Below are 23745 nucleotides of genomic sequence, written 5' to 3'. Positions count from 1 at the left end.
GACTCTGAGCATCAGTAACTCGAGTGTGCACAGTTATACATATTAAGGCAATCGAGAGATAACTGTGCATGTCGAGACGGGGCCTGCAATCCTAAACCCTCTGTGTCACAATCACTGGAAACACAAACACCTTCTGACAGACAAGCAAAGGTTTTGGCAGTGTTTATTGGTAGTTATGGCAACCACACGGACAACAAGGAGTGAACTGTGCCATGAGAAAATAAACCGTTCAAGGGTTTGATATATACTGTATATATATATTATTTAGAATATGAAATGAGGATTGCTAGAAAAATATTTCATTTAATGCAGCATTGTACTTTTACAAAATTAAACCAATTGCACACAAAATTAATCTCTCATTTTTTTATTCCATTTTGAATATATATATCAACATATTTTTTTTTTGGTTTTTTTTCCTCAGTATAATTGTTTAATAGTACATTTACATTGTCCCTGCATATTAAATCATCTTTCACAATATATTTTTTTCTTGTAATACATAATAGTCCACAATGACACACTGACAAAAAAATCAAACAAACCTTATGTTTAAAATATTTAATTGTTTTACTTTTTTCAAATATGTCGTTCTATAATTTTAAGAATGAATGAATAAATAAATACATAAATAGAATGAAAAGAAAAAAAACTAAAATAGAGAAAACTATTCATTATTTTTTATATTCCTCTTTTTATAGTGTGTGTGTGTGTATGTGTATTTTTCAGGTATTACTCATATTGTGGGGACCAAAGTCTGTTAACACAGTCACAAAAAGCAAGTTCCCATAATGTATATGATTACATTTTAAGACCTGTTGTATGATTGGGGTTAGGATTAGGGCAGTACCTGTTATGGTTAAGAATGTAAGTCAATGTAATGTCCTCTGATGTCCTGGGAACCAGACTCTGTGTGTGTGTGTGTGTAATATAATAATATAAAACGTATATTCTAAATGTGGCATGCTTGAGCAGGAAGAGAAGAGAGACAAAATGTCCTCGACCATTTCTTACACGTTTGAATGCTTTCACTAACACAGAGATACAGTTATACAGCGGGGGGGGAAATGATGATTTGGCAAAAGAACATGAAGAGATAAAATTTGCAGCATATTGGGGAAAACAGAACAGAGTGGAAGAGTTTTTGTTTTTCTTCCCTGTATAACTCCTCCCCTCCCCTCTCCCCTCCTCCCCTTCTCCCCTCCTCTCCTTCACATGCCATCATCATCGATCATATCAAAGAGAGCCTGCAGCAGTCGATCATCTCTATGCCTGTAGGGCTTGGTGTTGTAGAAGCCGTCGCTGTAGTCGCTGTAGACGCTGTCCTCATTGCCTCGGTACTTGTTGATCATGTCCAGAGCCTGGTACAGCTTCTGAGGGGGGAATCTGGTAGCGGTAGGGGAGAGGCTTCTGTCCAGGTGCTGCTGCTGCTGCTGCTGCTGCTTCCTCCACTTGGAGGAGGATCTACCTGAAGCCTGGTACTGCTGCAAGGCCGGGGTCTGCCGGTTGAAAGCCGTCTGCAGGAGACGCAGCAGGGCCAGAGAGGGGGAGTAGGCTGGATCTGAGGGCATTTTGGGAATCTTCTCTGGGTTGGAGGAGGGTGTTTCTGTTTTAGGAGGAGGATTAGCCTGTGTGGGCTCCTGCAAGAGAGGACAGACAGACAGACAGACAGAGAGGAGGTGTGTTATTGGTACATGACGCACATTATAAGACAATAAGTCAGCTTCCTTATCTTGAGTTTATCTTGTCTTGAGTGTCTCAATGAGATAATCTGTATAAATAAAGGTTAAAATAGAAGCAATAGAACCTTTCCAGAGCTACGTCACAGCAGTGTGCATGCGTGGGTTAGAAAACACAGTCGTACCATGAACTTTTACAATAGTCCAACACATAAGATAACTACTTGTAGCGTAGCTGGTAAAAATGAAGTGAAAATAGAAGCAAGTTCTTCAGAATCCCTACAGGATCATGGTCTGTGGCTCCAGGCATTAAAAAGAGAAGACAGGTGACATTTAACATTGTTGACACTGTTATGGTGTTTTCTACACTGATGGACTGGTGTTTTAACTGCATGTATCTGGTGATCATAAGAACGTTTTTTAGGAGCGTTTAGTGGAGTTTCTGGAATGGAACTAACCTCCGTCATGTCGTCCATGTGCTCCACACCGCGCCGGTCATTCTGCACAGCATTGTAGGGAATGTACACTCGAGGTTTCGTCATGTGATCGGGCTTCTCTGATGTTCCATGAAGAATCAACTTCCAGTTTAAAATGCGGCCCTTGTTCTCCATGCGGCCCGACTATGAGAGGAAATAACAGACAGAAATGCAACTTAAGCTATGATGGGGAATTGTGTGTGTGTGGGGGTCCAGATGAAAATTTCATGTTATTATGTAATTATTCACAATTATTCACAAAATATTAGTAATATTACTACAGTAATTGTAAAAATATGCCTTGGAGTACTTTTTCATACCGTCGACGTGACAGTTCATCATTTCCGGTTTAACAGGAAGTTTATTTTGGAAGTCTGTATCTGTGTCTTTTGATGCAACTTAACAGCCGACAAGTAAGAAGAAAACGGAAAAAACTTTGACAAAGTTCAGCGGAAGATAAACATGACAGAGATTAAGTTGATAACACATTTAAGAGATTATTTGCACAGTCAAGAGTGGCAACAATGTCTTTTTTTAATGGCTGAACTTTTGTGTCTGCTAGCTTCCTCCTATCACTGACATGTTATTAACACTGTGTGTTTTGTGTCTAACTGAAGAAAATATTTTTGATTCCTGATATTGCTGCCATAATCAAAATAAGATGGACATTCTAAATATGATCATATCATATTCGAATCATACCGTTCTTAAATGGCTGGAAAGATGCAGCGCCCCCTCTGGTCATTCAAAATAAATCACCAACATACATACTTTCTCATTCACATTTAACCCAATATTGGACATTATTATTGCTGAGCTGTTTATTGCAATAAAATTAAATGCAATAAATCTCTAATGGCATGTTTATGGTTTTTTTTGTCCTTTTTGCACATTTAAAGTAACACAATGTAGGAAACTAAGGGACCATCATAAAAGACATATAACAATGTAATAATATTTGTATAAAATGCTATCATGGTCTGAAGACATGGTTGTTCAGAGCTCACAGGTATTGTTATGTTACTGCTACACATTATTTTACAGTAGTTGTAACTCAAATGATACCATTTACCAACTGTAGGGGTCGCTGAGAGCAAGTCCTACATTGTGTTGCTTGAATTTAGACGTCGTTGACTGTTTTGATATACATTTTTATGTGTAACTCACAGTGTCTGTGATCTTCAGGGTCCATGTCCCAGCAGGGTCTTCTCCCCAGGTATGGACAGACATGAAGTCCCAATTTCTGAAGCCATTAGCAGACGTGTCCCGCTCTCGTTCAGCCAGCAGCACTGTGTTAGTACCTGAGGTTAAAAGGCACAAAACAGCTTTGTCATTGCTCTTTGTACTGGATGTTATATTCCAGGTATTACACATCAGGGACTTGGACAAACATCTCGTCCCCATAACGTAAATTATTACATTTCAATGTGAAGACATGTTATGGGGTTAGAGCAGGGAATCTATCATTTCTCACTTACAGGGATATTATTTATTTGAGACAAGCTATGATCGTAGCTTTTGGATATTGTCATCGTGATAAAGTAGCTGTGATGACATTTCCTTCTTATTATTGATTATCACGGTATATATTATATTGAATAAATGAATGAAATACACTAAATATTATAAATTAAACATTATATTGATAAAAAAAAACCTACATGGAACCACCAATATTTAAGAATGTCACTTCAAAAACACAAATAATTAAGCCTAATTATTTGTGTTAAATCAGAATTTGACCACATTTACATGCAAAACACACACAAATATATCCTTTATTTAACATTAAAAAGCCAAAGAAATAAACCAGCTATTATCTGAATTGAAAGGTGATGTGTTTTGCGACCATGTAATACAGATCATAAACAGTAGATTATATTTTATTTTAGAGTGTATTTAAATTGTACCGTCATTCTCCCTTTGAGAAACACAAATAACAACCTGTGTGCAGCTTTATAGCCACATACATACAGTATATATCTCCTACACTATATCAGAATATAGACTTAACATATCCAGATATTATTAATAAGCCAGATCGCTCAGCCTTACATAAGGTTTGGGTTAGGCCAGTAGTAGTTATGGTCCAGGAAGTAAGTGTAAGTCAATGTAATGATGTCTCTTGAAGTCATGGAAACCACATTCTCTGTGTGTGTGTGTGTGTGTGCACGTCTCTAACCAGCTGGGGAGGTGAGTGTGATGTGTAGATCTCCTCTCCTGGTGTATTCGATGCTGGCCTCCACCTGCACATGCTCCAGTGAGTGGATGGCGTTCTCCTGGCCTGCACAGGCTTTGGTTGGAATCTCTATAGTGATCTCCCCCGCTGCCTTCAGCTCCCTGTGGGATGCATTAAATTTAGCAGGGAACACAAACAGCTCTGCATGAAAACAGTCGCTGATGAAACTGCAGTCGCGTTCATCAGAAGACGCGGATGCTCACAATCTTGATGCAAAGTTATTGGGAACACATTTGGGGAACGCTTACAGTAGCTCGTCACACACGTTCATTAGATTTGAACATTCATTCATTTACAAAAACAGATAATCCCCGAGACATGAATGAAAGGATTTCCGTGTTCAAGCTGGCATAACGTCGGAGGGGATTGTAGAGCACTAAGCAAAGCGGAAACGTCGAGCCAAATCCTCTGGATTAAACAGGATGGAGCAAGGTAATGTGGAAACTGGGTGTTACTGCTACCGAGTCTTCTAATCCAAAGTAAACGGCAGAATGGACACTTCAGCCTTTGATTGGAACTATGTATACTGGTGATGATGCCGGGATATCTAATCCCATAGTTTCAAGTGTAGCAATGATCAAAAAGTGCTTTTGATGTCTGAATGACTTCTTTTTTTGCTTGATGACAGGAACACAAGCGTCTCTAATATCACAAATGGTTCAGTCTGTTCGCTTTGTTTGCTCAGAAACTCAAACTTGTGTCTCTCTTGAATTAGACACGTTGTCGAATGTCGTAAAGACTACAACTGTGATTTTTGAGAGAAACAAATTGGTGGCCGTCAATAACTGCATCAAATTTGTGTAGATATTTTTAGATTAGAGCCAGAATTCAGAGCAAACAACTCAAAATAAAAATAAAATAAGAAAAGGTAAGATAAGAAAAAAGGTCAGAATTATTTCTTCTTATAATGCTGGCTTTCTAAACACTTTTAAAAGTGCTTGTTTTGAACGATGTTTGCCTCACAATAAAAAACATATTCATGATGCTCAGAAACATGGAGAATGAAGTAAATAATGATGTTAACTGTCATTAAAACAGTTTTATATACGTCATTTAATGTTGTGGCATGTAATAATGCTATAGTTACAAACCAATGTCTTATTGTTACTATTATCAATGCGAGCAAACATATTTAGTATTATATTCTCGGCCACACAGCATGCACTGCCGGCCATGTTTTCATTACAACATGATATTGAGAGGTGGGCTGCATGTCTGACACCAGTTTGACACCAGTTTGACACCAGTTTGACACCAGTTTGACACCAGTCTGACACCAGTTTGACACCTCTGAAGTAATCAATCAGTCATACAAGCAGCCATCTGTGGTGCAGGGAAAGGTTCGATACCTTGGCTGGAAGGAATCATCCCTGATGATACATTGCTTCTTCTCAGGTACATGCTTCCAGGTGGCCGGGTCAGCGAGATCAACCAGGGCTTTAGCATTCAGGAGACCAAAGCCAAAACGACTGTTCACCATCAGTCCTGCTCCGTTCCTTTTCCAGCCTGGATTATTCGCCAGAGGATCAAACTCAGAGGTCCAGACTACAATGTGCTGCAGGTCTCTCCAGGTTAGATCTGGGCTGATGGAGGAAAGATGGACAGGAGGGCAGACCAGTTAGTCTACAACAACATTTCTGTGCCTGTAGCTACAGAGATTTGTAGCATGTTTTCACACCATGGCTACAGACACACACATTCATCTATACAATGTTATTTACATTACCACTGCACATTTTGTATGTGTGTATATTTGTAATTTTACCACATGAATTTGATTTTTAGCACCTGTACTAAAACAGGTACAGACGACTGATGAGGAAGAAAATCTGACAAAATTGTCTTAAAGGAAAAGGGAGACGCCTCCAGCGACAGCATTAGGTGAACTGTGTGTCAATTAAGGTACCTTATTAAATAATATACTATAATAACATTAATTATATTATAATAATATAATATATATGTATATATATATATATATATATATATATATATGTGTGTATTGAAATATCATTCATATGTAGACAGTGCCAGGAACAGCAGTGCCTACTTTTGTTCAAGTGCCAGTGCAAATATTCCAGCAGCCAGCGGAGCAGAGGCCGACGTTCCAGTGTGAGTTTGAGTGCACTCGTTGTGTAGATCAGCACTCGTCTGCAAACAAGTAGCCAAGGAAAGGTGTAGATTAAGACCATGTTGCATATTATTCATGTTAGAAACACGACGTGACACCACATAAGGACATGAGGTGTGTGTTCACGTACAATTCTCTGGTCAGTGTAGTCACCGCTGCTGTATGCTGTCGCCAGAGTGGACGAACACTTCTCCGCATACCAGGGAGACAAGCCCTGCTGAGAGGCGCTGCTGATGGAGATGGTGTAGATGCTGTCGGTGTATCCGTCGCAGTCGCAGTTATCGCCCTGACGACCTCCGTTACCCGACGCCCACACAAAGATGGAGCCTTTTCCGCCACGGCCCTGCAGAGGGCAGGAGAGAAGAAATGCTATCGGACACAACCTCGGTTGTAAATATGGATATGGCAGATATGGTGACTGTGATTTGATTTGCAACAGAAATATTACAAGTTTCTGTTCACTGTTCACTCAAAATATATGCTACATATGGTAAATGCTAAATACTCTGTGTTTATATCGCACCTTTCACTCAAAGCTGCTTTACAATGAAGTTTTACCATTCACTCATACATTCATACAGGCATGGTCAACATTGGCAGTGCTGGGTATCAAACCCTCGACCTTCCAGTTGAAAGAGGACTCACTCATCCACCGTGGCTGGCAAAAGGCTTTATCATGAGGAACTAACAATTCTAAATTTTACAGTGATGGTAAATGAAGTGGACAGATTTGCCTAAATTCTACACACTGGAGCTTTATTCTCACCTTATATGAATAGTTTCCTACAGAATGTATTACATTTGTTCCTATAGCAACATGATGACTTTTGTCCTTGTTTTTCTCCTCTATCCCACTTCTGTTACTGCTGCATATTAGGATTTAGAGACATCATTCCTAATTCCCATTAGGAATTACACAAGATTACGATGGGTAAAAACTGCATTTACCTTCTGGATTCCGTACTCGAAAGCCTTCTGGGCCAGACGGCCTGGGCCCTCCACCGTCTTGCCGTCGTCGTTGGGTCCCCAGCTGGCGCTGTAGATGTCCACATGGTCCGGATTGAAACCAATAGAACTGGCCTCGATGGCATCAGTCACAATCCCATCAAGCATACGGATCCCTGAGCACACAGAGAGAGGAACTGTAGCACAGACCCACTGACAAGTAACACAATTTATACAGATTACCATTGACTCCATTGTGCGATCAATGATAACAAGTGAGGAGTCTTTTACTTGAATGTAACATAAACACGTCTTTGTTGGGGATAAGTTAAGCTAAGATAAGCCTCTGGGCTATGAAGCAGCTGGACGCCCAGATGTTACAGCCCCAACATAAAGAACACTATTTCATTTTGGAGAATGACATTGTGCAACTAGCTGGTGTAAAAATCACGACTCCATCATCAGGAAATCCATTTTCCTGCTGGCAATAGACGATAACACTGCTAATGAGACAAAGAAAGAAATGATTGTGTGGCCATCTTATCTTATGATGAAGAAAAAAGCTTTTGAGAATAACAAGAATAACGTTGTAACATTATAAGAGAAAAGTCGCAATATTGTGTGTATATACAGTACATATATATATACATATATATACAGTGTATGTTTATATATAATGAAGATGTTTCTCAACTCAGGGGAAACTGAGGTTGGGAAGCATAACATTTCAAAAATACTACCCCCATTCTAGTAATACAAAGCTAAATGCTAATCGGTGAAGTATTCCTTTAATACCACCCATGCCTTCTGAAAAGTTTGTTTCCCAGTAGTTGGACTTTGTTGGACTTTGAGACCCCTGATTTACAGTGAGGACACAGCCAGAGATAAATGTGCTGCAGCATATGGTGATGATGCAACATGACGTGTATTATATATGTAACTTTACCTCCAACCTTGGAGTTATATGCCACTCCAACTCCACACTTATTGTTGTCTGCCTGCATAGCAATTTCCCCCGCACAGCGAGTCCCATGCCTGAGAAGAAAAGACATCTTTATTTTACACTTTTGTTAAAAGGAAAAGTGCTTTTTGCACATATTTCACTACAATATGTGAAGGCCCTGTTGTAACTGCTCTGTTTCTTATTCATTTTAAATTATTATAATACACACGACATGAAGACGTGGGTGATGATAGATTTATTCCAATTTAATTAAGTGATGCACAGTGACGTAAATATGTCACCACACAGCAGTTCACTTACTTGTTTTCGTTTGTTGAGTCATATCTGGGGAAAGGGTCGGGGTCATTGTCGTTAAAATCGTAGCTGGCTGCTGCGTCCTTTAAAACAAAAGCACACGGGAAACGATCGGACGTTAGTGACCATGGCTTCTGTTGTCATGGAGACATATATCAGTGCTGACAAGAGGCCAGAGTGACGTGGACAAAGGGTGGAAAAACACAAATTGAATGACTCTCGGGATGAATGAGTGCAGTGATCTGCTGAAAGCTTCAGACTGCTTTTGCCCGAGGCTCGTGTCATGGTGGGACAAATTGCAGCGCATAAATGTGTGTGACATGTCAAGTTGTGTCTGTTTCTGTCATTCCAGTAGGAAATATGATGAAGCTCACAGATTATCTTCTTATTAAAGAGCAAATTAAAATGTGCGTTAAAAGCTTATTTTTATGATCAGATGTAAATAAACAGATGCCTGTACATGTCACCGTAGAACCACTCTCATGCTTTGACTGTGAAGGACGAGCATCTTGGTTATGGAGCTGCTTTCGATTAATCTGTGAATTCACTTCATTAAAAAATAGATTTTCCTCTTTCATTCTTTGAGACACTGTTGCAACACACACGTGGCTGATGACGGCCGTTCACTTCCCGTTCATCAGGAGAAATTCAGTCAAAAATGAAACCTCAGTGAAATTCACTGTCTCACATGTTGACTTGAATAAGCAGTACAGTATTTTCACATTGACAGAAAACCCCCACAAAGCACTCATGAGGCAGAGATGATCATGTAGAGGACCTATTACTGTCTCCACGCAGCGCCTTGTGAGGTGTCACCAGCGGCGTCGCCATGACAACAACAGACCCAGACTATGGAGGCTGTCTCCATGGAAACGGTGTCTTACGTAGTTGGAGTAGATGTCTGTGTGGTTCCACTCCAGTCCGTCATCCAGAACAGTGATGACCACGCCTTTTCCAGTGATGCCTTTCTGCCACACTGGGATCACGTGCAGGTCCAGCTTTGGCAGCGAGGAGGACGTCCGTGTGTCTTGCTGGAAGACAAGAGGGACAGGACAGTTCCTTATGTAAAAGATTATAAACATGTTCAGACAAGCAGCGTTTACCAGTGGGTGCATGGAGGAGGGATAGATGAATGGATGTGTCCACTAAAGTCAACAAACGTCATCTTCAGGTTTACTTCACACTTTATATTAAGGAATATCTCAATGGTGTCTGTCTGAGTGTTACATAAAGTTGCCTCAAAAACTCTTAATGTGATTGTTCAGTTTTTTTTAAATGTGGCTCCATCTGGCACCCGCTCATACTGTCTTAAATGCAGCCAGACTCATGGACGATGGCAGAGACCACTAAGAAATGTCACCTAATAAGATCATAAGAACATCAGCATAAATCTGAGGAATATGTTTATTTCATTGTACTGCTCTTAACCCTTTAATACTGAGCGCATTGATGACAACACGTTTGCTTGTGCCATCGGTTTCTGAAAGCTGAGGCGCTGCACGTCAAAGCCAACGTGTGGTTACGACGATCATTTCCCCTTGCGTTCTCAGAGGAAGCCGGCGAATCAGCGGAGAGGAGAGAGTTGGAAAAACGCCTGAACACAGTTTCAAAATGTTTTATTTATTTAATTTAACAAGCAAAATCTGTTGTTCGTGAACTAGTGTTTTTATTTTGAATAAAACATTTAGTTTTCTTCATTATAAATTGTTAATACTTCATTTTAACATGCAGTAAATTGTCAATAACTGCCAGATATTGAACATTTCCGGGCCCTTTTATGGTTAAAGTAAACAAAACCACTGCTGTCTCCATCAGTTAGAGTGTGAGACGCACTCAGTCGCAGCAGCTATGATCAACCTTCAATCTGACCTCCACATTTCAGTCGTGTAATGACAATAAACATCATGTCATTTTCAATGTATGTGGTCTGTGTATATTTTGTGCCTTCCGTGTTTCATTCATTCAAACTTTCATTCACCTCAGTGACACAAACTTACAGAACGAGGCAACAGTCGTCCAGGAGCTCTTACAGAACGAGGCAACAGTCGTCCAGGAGCTCCTAAAATTGTCAATTTCTTCTATGAAATTTGGTGCAAGGGAGTGAGTGCTTTGCAAACTTCCTTTTCCAGACAAAAGGTCTAACACTGACATAAATTGGGAAACTGATTCTTACCATAATCAATCAGTGTTTATTTACATAGCACTTTCTAATACCTGCAAGGTACTCACATAAACAATAGCCACTCTCAATGACAACATTTTGAGTCAGGTCAGTAACTGAATGCAAATCAGGGGCTGAATATTGTCCTCACACTTCAGAGCAGAGATGGTGACTTATCTAAATGGCTCTTATTATGTTAAAAGGCTCAGCAGAAGTCAAGTGTTTCAGATGGGTATTCTTCTATTGACCTTTACAGACATTCATTACTAGACTGCTGCTGTATGACCACTTGTCGGCTGACTGCTGGCTCTAAAGATTTAACTCTAACATCAAAATGTGATAACATGGCGCATCTTAAATAATGTGAATGCGGAAAATAAGTCATATAAGTGACGTGAAAATCCAGTTTCACTTGTCAACATACAGTCTTAGTGATTTATTTTAAAATGCCACAACAGGGAGCCTTTATAAAGAAACCTCCTCTTCTGAGGCTAACGAGCTGAGTGGGGGAGAGGAGGGGGGCGTGGCCTGGTAGTGAGGGAGGCAACATAGCAACAGCTCTGTATATTTACTGTATAAAAGGGGAGGAGTCTGGACCAACAAGTCTTGCAGTGATTGGATGAGAGGGTGCCTGTGATGTAAGGAAGGCAGTAGCTGACGTTTGACCATAGAGGCAGTAGATATGTACACAACTAAACAAATCTACACAATTTGCACTACTACTACTACTACTTTTTTTCATTGTAAACTGTTCAATACAAATACACTTATTATGGTCTGGATAATTGTGATATGAAATGTTCACATTTCCACTAGCAGCAAAAGACATCTGAAGGCTTATGATACAAACACAACACATGCTCAGTCTCTGAGGCTACAGACAGTAATATCATTGTGGGAGGAGCCATGTCTGTAATAAGTGGAAAATCATGAGGGAGTGGGGTTGAGTGAGGAGGACCACTGCCTGCCTGCCTGCCTGTTGCAGGCTGGAGAACAGTCTGATTCAGAGCTGGAAGACTAAAAAAAGCCCCTCACTTTGCTCTTTGCACATTACGCACAGACGCTGCAGGCTGCCACATCAACACATGACTCATCCCTGTGATGTCTCACCTCATCCTCTCACTAGGATTTCTCCATTTTCCCTTTGTCTTGCTTTGGATTATATCAGCAGCAGTTGACAGAGAACAACTCAAATCTCAAAGTCAATATTCAGCAGATGTTAAATTCTTCAAAGGGCTTTTACTCCATGCTGAGGCAGGATAAGGGATGGAAGGACATTTGTGTTAAAAATCACTCTGGATTTCCAAAGTGAATTAAAATCATTAATATTTGAAGTGAGTGGCTTGAAAATGCTGTCCAATTCACCAACACATACAGTCCTAGTCATTTATTCTGCACAAGTGGGATGTGAATGACAATGATTTTGGTTTGTATAATAAGGACATTACATTCACGTGTTGTCTGATGATATAAACACATATACACTTGAACAGTGCACATCAAGCACACACACACTACACAATTCAGCAGCACAGACTGATAGCAGCAGGAATTTCAAGCTAGTATGAGATGAGTCACCCCGTCATTAAATTATGAGGCAGTCACCCACTCCTGAGAGACATTCATCCACTCCACAGAGCCAGCTTCTCCACACACAGCTCCACCCTCACTAATGCACTATCATCCTCATCATCACGTTCAACGAGGACATAGCTTTGTCCTTGAATATTGTCCTGAATGGACAAGGCAAATGAATCACTATGCATCAGACTAACTGTAACACACACACACACACACACCTGCATGAGTCACAAGCTCATACAGCGAATAAATAAATAAATTCAGATGAATCACAAAAACGTTTTTATTTTATTTTTTATTTCTACCAGTTTCTTGATCTCCCTCTCTCTCCTCATCCATACACTCACTCACTTACTCACAAAGAGACTGTGCCCCGTCCCCATCTCCACATACACAGAGAAACAACATTTGGTTCATTTGAGATCATGTGATTCCATGTGAAGTGACGAGAAGAAAGAAATCTCTCTCTCTCCCTCCCTCTCTCCCCCCGTGTGCATGTTGGTGGGTTTAGTCTCACTCTAAGCTCGTGTCATTCAGAGTGTCAGACTGGGGTCAAGAGAAAGTGGACGTGTCAGTGATGGACGTAGAAAAGGACGTACAGCTGTGACAGCCCACTGCTCTCTGCTGCTACTTAACCTCAAAGAGTTAAAACATTCCACTGAGGGTAAATTAGAACTTAATGCTCGACTCTACTCCATCCTGCTGGATTATAATCTCTCCACTGCTCTCAGCTCCACATGGACTGTGTTACCAATTAAGCAAATAGCTCTTTTTTGTCAGAGCTGTTCCATGACATGCAGTGTTTATGTTTTGCATCCCTGTACTCTACATTTACTCCATTATGCACATGTGTTGAAAATGACTATTTGAACACACACAATACACACACACTGTCCTCACCAGTGTCAGGAGAGATCAGAGCAGCTGCAGTCACACAAGGCCCCCCACACACACACACAACATACTGTATCATGAGCAGAGTGGATATGGAGCTACATCTGTGGTCTATGGAACACAGTGTTCACACAGTTTAAGCACAAACTACACTGAACAATTCATATTTTCCAGGGCTGTTTTGGACATGTGGACATGTGGACATGGACATACTGTATAAGATAACACGTTTTTAGAACATTTGGAATGACTTTATTTTGATAGGCATGGATGGTTAACTGGACACTCACCAGGTACCACTGCTGGTTCCACATGGGGTCATCAAACAGCTTGTCCACCGGGCAGTCTCTACAGCCGCCAAGGGACGCTCGCTTGTTGCGAGGTTTCTCATACTGTTGCTCTGCCCACAGCACCTACACACACACACACACACACACACACACACACACACACACACACACACACACACAGAGGGAGAGAGTTTTAGTCGATTCAATCTTTTCAAACAACACAGAGAAATCCTGTAGAGACGATGAGAAGAGAGCACTCACCCGATCGTCCTCCGACAGCCGCCGAGTGATGTGTCTGGCACTTCGTTTCATCCTGCTAGGATGATTGGGGTGTTTGAACAAGAAATGGTCCTTCAGGGCCCCGATCTGCAGACAGGAAGATGTGATATATGAGATGGGCTGAATATTTTATAGGGAATGACGTAACAGCAACCACCTGCAATACAGGTCCACAAACAGCCACTGGAATTCAGAATTAGGGAAATCATAATGAAATATCATCCAGGCAGTAGATGATTGAAAACCAGTGTTGTGCTAGTTACTGAAAAATATTAACTAGTTACAGTTACTTCGTAAAAAAGTAACTCAGTTACTTAAACCAAAAAGTAATGTTTTACTGAGAAAGTAACTTTTTACTTACTGTAAAACGTTTTTCCAATGCTCCCATTAAATAAAGTTTGATCGATTGAGTTCCCCTCTAGCCATCATTTCAGTTCTGTACCAATGCTGAATAATCCATGATCACAAACACCAAAGTAGTTTTTCAAAGCCTATTTATTTCAGTCAGGCCATAAAGTCTTCCATAGGCTATAAACTGCAAACCTATCTTTCTTACATGTAATGTAATATAATATATATATGTATATATATGTATATATATCTGTTAAATTTTACCATTGGAATCTTGGAATAATAGCCTGATATTGCTAAAAGATGTCCAAATAAACAATTAAACATACCGTGCTATTGTTTTATCAAGTTGTGCCTGGCTATGGGTCCGTCTTTCGAACTCCAAGTTGAGTGGGTGTGTGCTCGCTGCTGTGACTCTCGTTAGCCACCTTAGCTGCTAACTTCTCCAGGTGATTCAGCAGATTGCTGTTGCTGTTGTTCGCCGTAGAAAGTATTTTTGAACCGGGACACAGTCTCCGAGTTACCGAAATGTACTGTTTCCGTCTGCTCTCCAGTTGAAAGTAATGTGAATATCTTCCGCGAGGAGAAACTTAACTCCCTGACCTCACCCTGACCTGTCCAGTCCTCTTCATGGCGCGTGTTTGATTACGTATGGGACGCTAGAGGGCGACAAGTGCTTTGTTTTTCAATTCAATTAAACTTTATTGATCGTGTGAACATGTTAGGGGAACTGTGTGCCGTTGTAAAACCTCACCAGGAACGGAGTAACGCAGCGTTTAGTAACGGAAACGGAGTTACTGAAGTTAAAAAAACACATTATTAGTTACTGAATAAAGTAACTGCGTTACTAATAACGCGTTACTACCCAACACTGTACAGTTCTGGTGTATTTTATCTGTTATTGAGGGTGTGGCATGTCAGGTTATCAAACATGCCTTATGTACAGTTTTTATTTACATTACTTTTGTCTGAAACAAAACAAAATTACAATGTACAGAAGGCCCAGGTTGTTGACGCACTATACAGGGATACTAAAGGGTAAATTTGGATGATTGTATAAGTGATCAATAACCACCCATTGTCATTCAAAAACTCCTAAAATGTTTGTAAGAAGGGGCGACAGATGGCTGCTGACCTGGGTTTGATTCTAGCCACAGTCGTTTGCTGGCTTTATTTCTTTAGATGCTCATTTGGTTTCAAATCATTGAAGACGTGGAAACTTACTAAAACCATTACTAACATTGCAGACATGTGCTAATGTCAGAATCACAAGAATCACAACCCCCAGTGTCCGGCGGTAGAGCTTTGACCAAAGGGAAAGCATTTTTCCAGATCACCAAAGATCCTGAGAGACAGCAGCGGTGGATCATTAGTGATCACTTCATATCAGGTGCAGAACCCAACACATACTCGCTTTAATATTGTGTTTGTTTTACATTTCTATTGTGACGTCTTAGCATTCTCTGCTGAAGATGTTGGCTCACAGTGGGTCTGGAATACTGTCATCTACACTTCTTATTTGTGTAAAGCCCCAGGGACAGTTTAAGTATGGGATATGTTCAGTTTTATATTACATGATCACCACACATTAACATTGTGCAAGGCACTCTGAAACAAGTTGTTTTCCTGATAACATTTCCACAACATGTTATTGTGATCATGATAAAAAGGGGTCATGTATCACATTTTTTTAAAAAGATCATTTTTAATCACAAGGACAGACTATAGTGCGGTGGGTTTCAAACGTTTTATACCAAGTACCATCTGAGAAAAGATTGAAACACCATTATCACCGACGTTCATTTATTATTCATCCTCCCCTCATCCTCCTCTTCCTCACATATACGTCAGACACTAGTGACGTGAAATGAGATGAAGACAGAGCGAGAGATGAGGTGACTCATTATTATTATTATTATTGCAGTTTAATATTATTTGTTTCAAATCAATCCACTGTGAGGGAGAAGCCAGAAAAAAAAAATCATGAGGCCTATGAATGACTGGAAAGACGCTGGCTCCCCCTTGTGGGCACTTTAAAATAAATCACTAGGTGTGTATGTTGGTGAGTATAGTTTTAAGTTGAAGTGGTCTTGAAGTGTCACTGAGTGTGCAACAAAAATAACAAACATAGCAGATGGCACATACTGTATAGCTATCTTTTCAATTGAGTTCAACTAATGTGAAGAAAGCATGCAAATGAATTAGAATATAAATCATAATATACAGAAGGGAAAAGACGTCATTGTTTGTCACATTTCATTGTTGTTGCTGCTCACAGTTACAGATTACTGATAATCTAATGCTTCATATTAAACAGACAGTAATACACTGGAATACCACCCTGTCCATGCTTATGCTTTGTTTTAACACACATGACAGTGTGAGTGATTCAAAACCTCCTCCTTTCATTTAGCGACAACCTACTGTACATTGTGTGTGTGTGTGTGTTTCCGCTCTCGTGGTTTGATCAAACAAAGATGTTGAGCAGATAGAGCGATCGTCTGCTCCGTTATTACTCCAGCACAGACCACAGCCACACACTATGACAGAGACGATGACAGATGTCATATAAAACATCCCATCATTCATTTTGTTTGGTGTTATATCTGAAATACGGTATATGTCCCTTTAACAAAAGTGACATAATAATGTGATCTATTATTATCACACATGTTCATCCTCTGGATATGTGGAAGTATAAAGCGAGTTTAAAAACACCCATGGTACATTTAGTAATATTAGAAATGTCATACCTCATACATGTCCATATATAATCCAACATGTGTGCATTTGTATAGGCCTGTGTATTTATATATAAATGGACATTTTTAGAAGTGGATATTCAGTACATGTGCATATACTTTTAATGAGATTATATCAAATGAAATGTGTCATTAGGAATATTAATTTCCGTTGCTTGCCAGTGACACTGGTGATGGACGGGTGTGGTGTAGGCGCTGCTCACCTGTCGGACCAGCTGATAATCCAGCTCTTTGGCGATGGCCTCTGCCACGGACTGTCCTCCGGGGATCTCCACTGCCCACTGGTTCACATACTGTCTGTCCGTGTAAGAGGAGCCGAGGGAGCGGGGCAGAGCTGAGCACAGGGCGGCGAGGACACAACACATCACCGCTGGACGACATCTCACTTCCATTTCAGAGACAGTGTGTGTGTGTGTGTGTGTGTGTGTGGTGAAGCTGCTGCTGCTGCTGAGATGATGATGATCCCGAGAGAGAGAGAGAGAACAGCAGAACAAGAACAGCCTCTCTCTCTCACACACACGCTCTCTGTGTAAGTGTGATCAGAATAAACAAAATGTCCCGGTTGATGCTGTTGTTGCCGCTGTTGTTGCTGTTGTTGTTGCTGTTGTTGCTGTTGTTGCTGTTGTTGCTTATTCCTGAAGAAACAGCTGCTTCTGAAGGGGAAGCTGACGTGACAACTGCGCGGCTCTGCGCTGTGAGAGGAGATGATGCTGATTGGGAGGAGGGTTGGTGCGCTGTGAGCTGTGGGAGTGGGAGTGAGGGTGAGGGTGGGGGTGTTCACACGTCAGGTTACTGGTGCTCTGACGTCAGTTCGGAGTCTACCTCTGTTGTAACGTATTACTTTGAATCCCTGAAGGAGAAAGTCTTAACGGGAGGAGGAGGAGGAGAAGAAGGAGAAGGGGACTAAAAATATTCCACTGTTCGTCTCAGGAAGAGAAGGAGGAAAAACAGAATCTTTCTATCTATCTATCTATCTATCTATCTATCTATCTATCTATCTATCTATCTATCTATCTATCTATCTATCTATCTATCTATCTATCTAGAGAGATAGAGATAGAGAGAGGCTTCTTCAGCACCACGGACAGCTCCTCTCCTTTTTCTCCTCATGAGATGAGCGTGTAAAATAACCCCTTGGCTCTGCCTGCAGCAGCAGTAGCTGACGTCAGACCTACAGATATTTCATGTTTTCACGTAGAAAAACACGTGTTCATTCGCTGTAACCGCTGATGAATATGGAAAATAATGTCAATGTTGTTTTAAAACCTATAAGACAAGACAGGCAGTGACAGGGATCAGCACCTGACGTTCACAACCAGGAACATGTCAGGAGATGAACCAAAATATAAGACCTGGACTGTTACTTTATAAACGAATGACTGACTGAATGAATGAATAATGACAATAACATAATAGCTTTACTTATAGAAGACCCACTGAGTAAGAATGCCAGTCTATGGAACTGGCTTTTAAGGTGATTTATGATAAATGGATAAATGGATGAATGGATGAATGGATGAATGAGTGAAAATATATACAGAAAAAAAGAGAAAGGAGCTTTTCAGCTGGTTCCTGCTCATTTTCAACCTTTCACTACTTATTAATATAAACATTGATGCTACATATAACTCAACATAAATATAAACAATTAGATTTTAATTTGTGTAAATAAACAGCAAAACATGAGCTTTGAATCCTCTGTTTGCTTTCATTAACAATAACAAATGATGTGATATTTGGAGATGTATAATTACATTTTAAGCAGAAATGACATTCAAAATATAGATAAAATACCCATATATAATTTTAGCATTACATTACATTACATTACATGTCATTTAGCAGACGCTTTTATCCAAAGCGACTTACAAAAGCGACTTTAGCATTTCATAATGTAAATTGTGCTAAATTAAAATATCTATACAGTGTAATAAAACAAAATGGTTCACAGTCACACACCAGTGTCATTTAAATGTCTTTAAATGAGATATGAATGACACATTCTATACAAATATGTAAACATTAAACAGATCATAATTGATGACGTTTGTTTCCCCCCACGAGGATGATGCTGTAGCTTTAAATGAATGGATGGATGGACTGTTCAATTATTATTAGCTGAAAAAGGTAAAAATCTATAAACAGGTGTGTGGTGATGGACTGGAGGAGCAGTATCAGATGTGATTTTCCAGTGTTTACAGGCTGTGATTTATGCTGAGGTGCCGCTCACATGCTTCACTGGCGGGAAGAGTGGGAGGTTTGCTCTGAATGAAGGTGAGCACAGTGATCCACAGATAAAGATGCTGGAAGTGAGGATGTTCTTTTGTTTTTCCTCCGGTACACAATGAAGGAGCAGTTCATGACTGACAGACGTGGAAATAACAAATAACAGCACTACATCACACCAAACAACTCTCCGCTTTAACACACACACACACAGTGGAATAGTGAATCATTGTGACTGAAACTGTGTGTGAACTGATGATGTCTGAGGCCTTTGTTCATCTGGCCATGTGCAAACAGGTCTGTGCCAGATCTGTGCTATAATCCACCCTTACCTAGCAACAGCTGTTTGCTTTGACCAACACACACACACACTCCCAAGCTACACAGAATTATTTACAAGACGGACAGATCAGATGGAGGAGGAGGCTTCAAGATTGAATAAGATAGAAGGAGAATAAGAAATAAGGAGGAAGATAAAATTAAAGATTAATTAAAGCATAATTATAGATATCAGCCGCTGTTAAGTGACCAAATAATAATGCACAGAAACGGATTCTATCTCTGTGATGTCGGTGTTCACTGTAGTGGACTGAGATCACTTATCCAGCACGCACACACACACACTTGAGGTCAGAGGTCCAACTGTGTTTGGTCAGCTAATTATTTTTCCAGCTGCACAGACGGACGGTGAAGGAAAAGCCACAGGATGACGCACATGAAGAACACCAACCATGAGAGAGTTCAGCTGCACTTCCTTGTTTAGTGGTTCAATGATTTGAAGAATTACATGTCTTATTCCCTGGCCTGGTTTTGTTTGAGATTGTATTTTTTTTTCAGCCGTATCTTCAATCGCAATAGCTAAGCACTCCAAAACGCCTTTATTATTGGAGAACACCAACACCAACAGTTAAGACAGTATTTCATTCATTCATGTCGTGTCATGTCATGTCGTGTCACCAGAGGTCAGTCAGTGGTATACAAATGTCACCTGTTATCAGAAGCTGTAAAAATGTCGCCGTGGTGTCACACTGATTGCCATCACTGTGCCAGTGATAGACCGATGTTCGTACTCTTATCAGGAAGTGGGAAGGTCACATGGACTGACGGGCATCAGAGGGACGCACACGCAGGCGAATGATTCACTTCCTCCGACCTGAATCACTGACAGCGGGGCCACCTGTGCCACAGAGCTGTCGTGAGCCACTTGAACTCACTTTCGGAAGTTTCTGGTGAAAACTTCATACTTCATACTTCAACTTACTTCATAAATGAAGTTGATTTTATTTTGAAGTTGTAGTTGACACCCGGTTAGCGTGAGGTCAACTAATCTGCACATGCTCATTTGAAATTTCATGTTTTTTTTAATTTTTTGTCAACCGCCATCTTGATTTCTGTATATAATTACATCCAGTAGGTGGTGTTGTTTTAACCTTTGATGTATTTTAATAAATATATCGTCTGGTCTGATTAATATTGCATTAATATAAGTGTGTAAAATGCCAACCTCTTCCCTTCAATTCAAGCTAACTGCTAATGTGGTATTGTGATGTATCAATCATTAAGTTAATTAGTAATCATGATCCAAATTGGTAATTGGTAAAGTAATTAATATACTATAATGAATGAACTATACATATTCAATATTCATAAACAATCACGTTGGTTTCCCCAACAACAGTGAGGTGTTGGTTAGTGTTATTCATGATCATCTTATAGTGGCTCATGGACTATAATCTAAAAATGTATAGATGATTTAACAATGAAACCTGATGTTATTATTATTATTAGTGTACAGGAAACATGGTTGAGACTGACTTTAGATGTCAAAATAGTTGAATATTCAGCCATCAGGGGGAAGATGTGCAACATCTATCTAGGTATGAACACGCAAGGGGGCACTGGTGATTACTGATTGTTACAATGCTTGATTTGGAAAAGGTTAACACAGATTGAGAGGTTAGGAGGTTGGGAGATGTTAGGAAAATCATCAGTTGGGAGTGGTCATTAGATTAGATTAGATTTTATTGATACCTCACTAGGACCAAAAAGACAAAGAATAAAATAGAGCACAGTGAATAAATTAGAACAAAATTGCATAAAAAAACAATATTACTTGAGGCTGCTAGCCAATACATTCCTTAAAGGAAAGGGAACATGAAGAAAAAAGGACAGACGAGTGTGGACAGGTAGTGAAAGAAAGAAATAAAACTTTGAAGAACTTCAGAGAACTTCTGAAGTTTTTTTAGGGGAACAGTATTAAAAACAAAAGGGAAAGCTGTTTGATCCTGCATACACACACACACACACCACATTTTACCCAATATAAAAGATAGGGCGTGTTTTGAAAATGTGATCTTGAGCAAGTGACACCTTTTAGCAGGTAAGCCACCAGGTGGTGCTGTTGTTAAGGACGAAATGCCCTCACTGCTTTGTAAAATACTAAGAATGATTGGCACCAAAGAGACGAATGCATTCATCAGTCAGTGCACCGACGATAACCTGCATTGACCACTAGGGGGCAGCATGGTGCTTGATAATAAAGGCTGCTCAGCGAGAAGAAGGAAAAACATGATCGGTGACTCAACTCTTCCCTGAGTGTGTGTGGGGTGTGTCCTCCAAACTGTGGCAGGACTAAAAAAAAAAAACACTCTCGCCTTTTTTCACGATCACGTTTTTCACGGCTGTTTGAAACACTAAACTATTTAAGTCTCTCTAAATAAACATGATGTGTTTGTGCAGTGTGTGCGGCACGGCCCAGTGTCTATGATGATGATGATGATGATGATGACGATGAAGACTCTTCTGTGATGAAGTTAGAGTCAAGAAGCTGGAGCTCATCGTAAAACATTGACCTGATCACTTAATGCATCTCTAAAAGTCTTAAAGACACACACACACACACGGAGTTGAGCATTTGCTCCTGGCATCAAAGCCAAAAAGTTTTCTCAGCGGGAGGGGCAACGTATTTTGCTCCGGGGTGCAGATCGACAACTTTCTGACTCTGATTTGCAACAGACTGAGGACACACACGCAGCTGTGACATTCACCTCTGTTCGCTTCAAAGATGCCGCACAAGAAGAGAAGCCACGGTCACCCTAAAAACACCAAGGACGCGAAAGAGGCGGCGGAGGTAAGTGTTGTGTTTTACTGCGTCTCAGTGTGTGCGGACTCGGGCAGACACCGTCACAACTCCCGTGTCTGTGACGTGATTGTTCAGATCAGCCGCTCTTCTGTTTATGCCGCATCTATGACGTTGCATTACTGCGATAACGTCTGCGCCATTTACGCCGCGTTCCATCAGAGGCCAGAACTGCAAGTGACGTCACGCCCGTTGACGGGCTAGTCATCGTTAGCCACTGTTAGCCACTGTTAGCCATTGTTAGCAATACCAGACACTAACACAAGCAGCACAGCAACATGTCTACATTTAAAAATGAAACGAATACAAATAGAACAGACGTGATATTAATGGTAATGCATATTAAAGTAGCAGGGATGGAATGGTGTTAGCCATCCTGGAATGACACATCGGAACTCGGAAGTCTGAGCGTTCAGTTCTATGTTGTGTTCCTGAGAGAAGTTGAAAAAAAAAAAGAACGGACAAAAACATGTCTCGGGGCTAGCTCTTGTTAGCTATTGTTCGCAACAGCAGTTAATAACAACATTCTACATGGTATTTTGTTTATATTATGTGTACGACTGATTTGCTGTGAACCACATACAACAGAAGTCGCACAAATTACGACAAATTCATATGCGTGAACTTGTGAAATTCTGAATTTGACCACAAATGGAATGCACCATTATATCACAACAGTCATGGAGCATATAAACAAAAGTATAACGGTCACAGTGGCGATGGAATGTTATCCACCACTGATCTGTGCTCCCCATTCATTTTCAACAGTTAGTCATGACTTTGTTATTCAGTCTAAATCAAATCATTCCTGCTTGAACCACATGTTTTCATATCATTTGTTGGGCTTTTTCTGAAAGCTGTGGGACGAGTTTCACAACAACATTCGGGCCGGAGAGGAGGCCCGGGGAATATTGGTCGCTGCTGCTTTGATCTTTCGCTAATGACAAAATGGTAATCCAGAAGGATTAATGAACAGGGAAAGATTAAGGATGAGAATGAAGGGCAACTTGAACTGTGATTGTGAACTTCAGACTGTGGAGGGCAGTATTGCACCTCTTAGTGTTCAGCCTGCCGGGAACTTATTGAACGAGAAAGAAGAAGAAGAAGAGGGTGAACTCTTAGACCGCAGAGTGTTTTGGGGCCGTTTTTGCAGGAGGGCACAACAGCATGTTGTTGCTCCAAAGAAATGATGTGAGATGCTGCAGCAACAGGCTGCTGGGGTTGTATTGATCAAACCAATTGCTCGTCTCTATAGAACAGCAAGTAACTGGTGACTGATCGTGACAGCAAGCGCAAATTGCAGCAGTGGCAGCTTAGAGTTGCATTGAAACCTG

The 23745-nt window shown here is 40.5% G+C and overlaps 2 protein-coding genes across 3 annotated transcripts in view; one reads left to right on the top strand and one right to left on the bottom strand.

The window, feature by feature from the left end:
- Positions 1-146: 146 nt before the first annotated feature.
- pcsk1 (proprotein convertase subtilisin/kexin type 1) lies at positions 147-17492 on the bottom strand. 2 transcript variants are annotated; one of them, XM_044024333.1, is made up of 14 exons: positions 17250-17492; positions 13916-14020; positions 13655-13777; positions 9613-9759; positions 8735-8811; positions 8417-8505; positions 7474-7646; positions 6656-6868; positions 6445-6545; positions 5744-5977; positions 4338-4495; positions 3323-3456; positions 2138-2299; positions 147-1640 (listed from the first exon to the last, which is right to left on the bottom strand). In XM_044024333.1, exons 1-14 carry the CDS (start codon positions 17436-17438, stop codon positions 1212-1214), a joined length of 2334 nt encoding a protein of 777 aa, XP_043880268.1. In that variant the 5' UTR covers positions 17439-17492; the 3' UTR covers positions 147-1211. The 2 variants fall into 2 exon arrangements, with proteins under 2 accessions (XP_043880268.1, XP_043880269.1); XM_044024334.1 differs by lacking the exon at positions 17250-17492 and adding an exon at positions 14614-14870.
- A 4724-nt stretch (positions 17493-22216) lies between these two features.
- cast (calpastatin) overlaps positions 22217-23745 on the top strand; it is a 50739-nt gene continuing 49210 nt past the window's right edge. Inside the window, exon 1 of the mRNA XM_044024318.1 lies at positions 22217-22402. Within this exon, the coding sequence (XP_043880253.1) occupies positions 22337-22402 (66 nt within the window). The 5' untranslated portion in view covers positions 22217-22336. The remainder of the gene's footprint in view (positions 22403-23745) is intronic.

The sequence above is a fragment of the Solea senegalensis genome, linkage group LG4 (genome assembly GCF_019176455.1).
Source record: "Solea senegalensis isolate Sse05_10M linkage group LG4, IFAPA_SoseM_1, whole genome shotgun sequence".
NCBI classification, from domain to species: Eukaryota; Metazoa; Chordata; class Actinopteri; order Pleuronectiformes; family Soleidae; genus Solea; species Solea senegalensis.
This window is presented reverse-complemented; position numbering and strand designations above follow the sequence as displayed.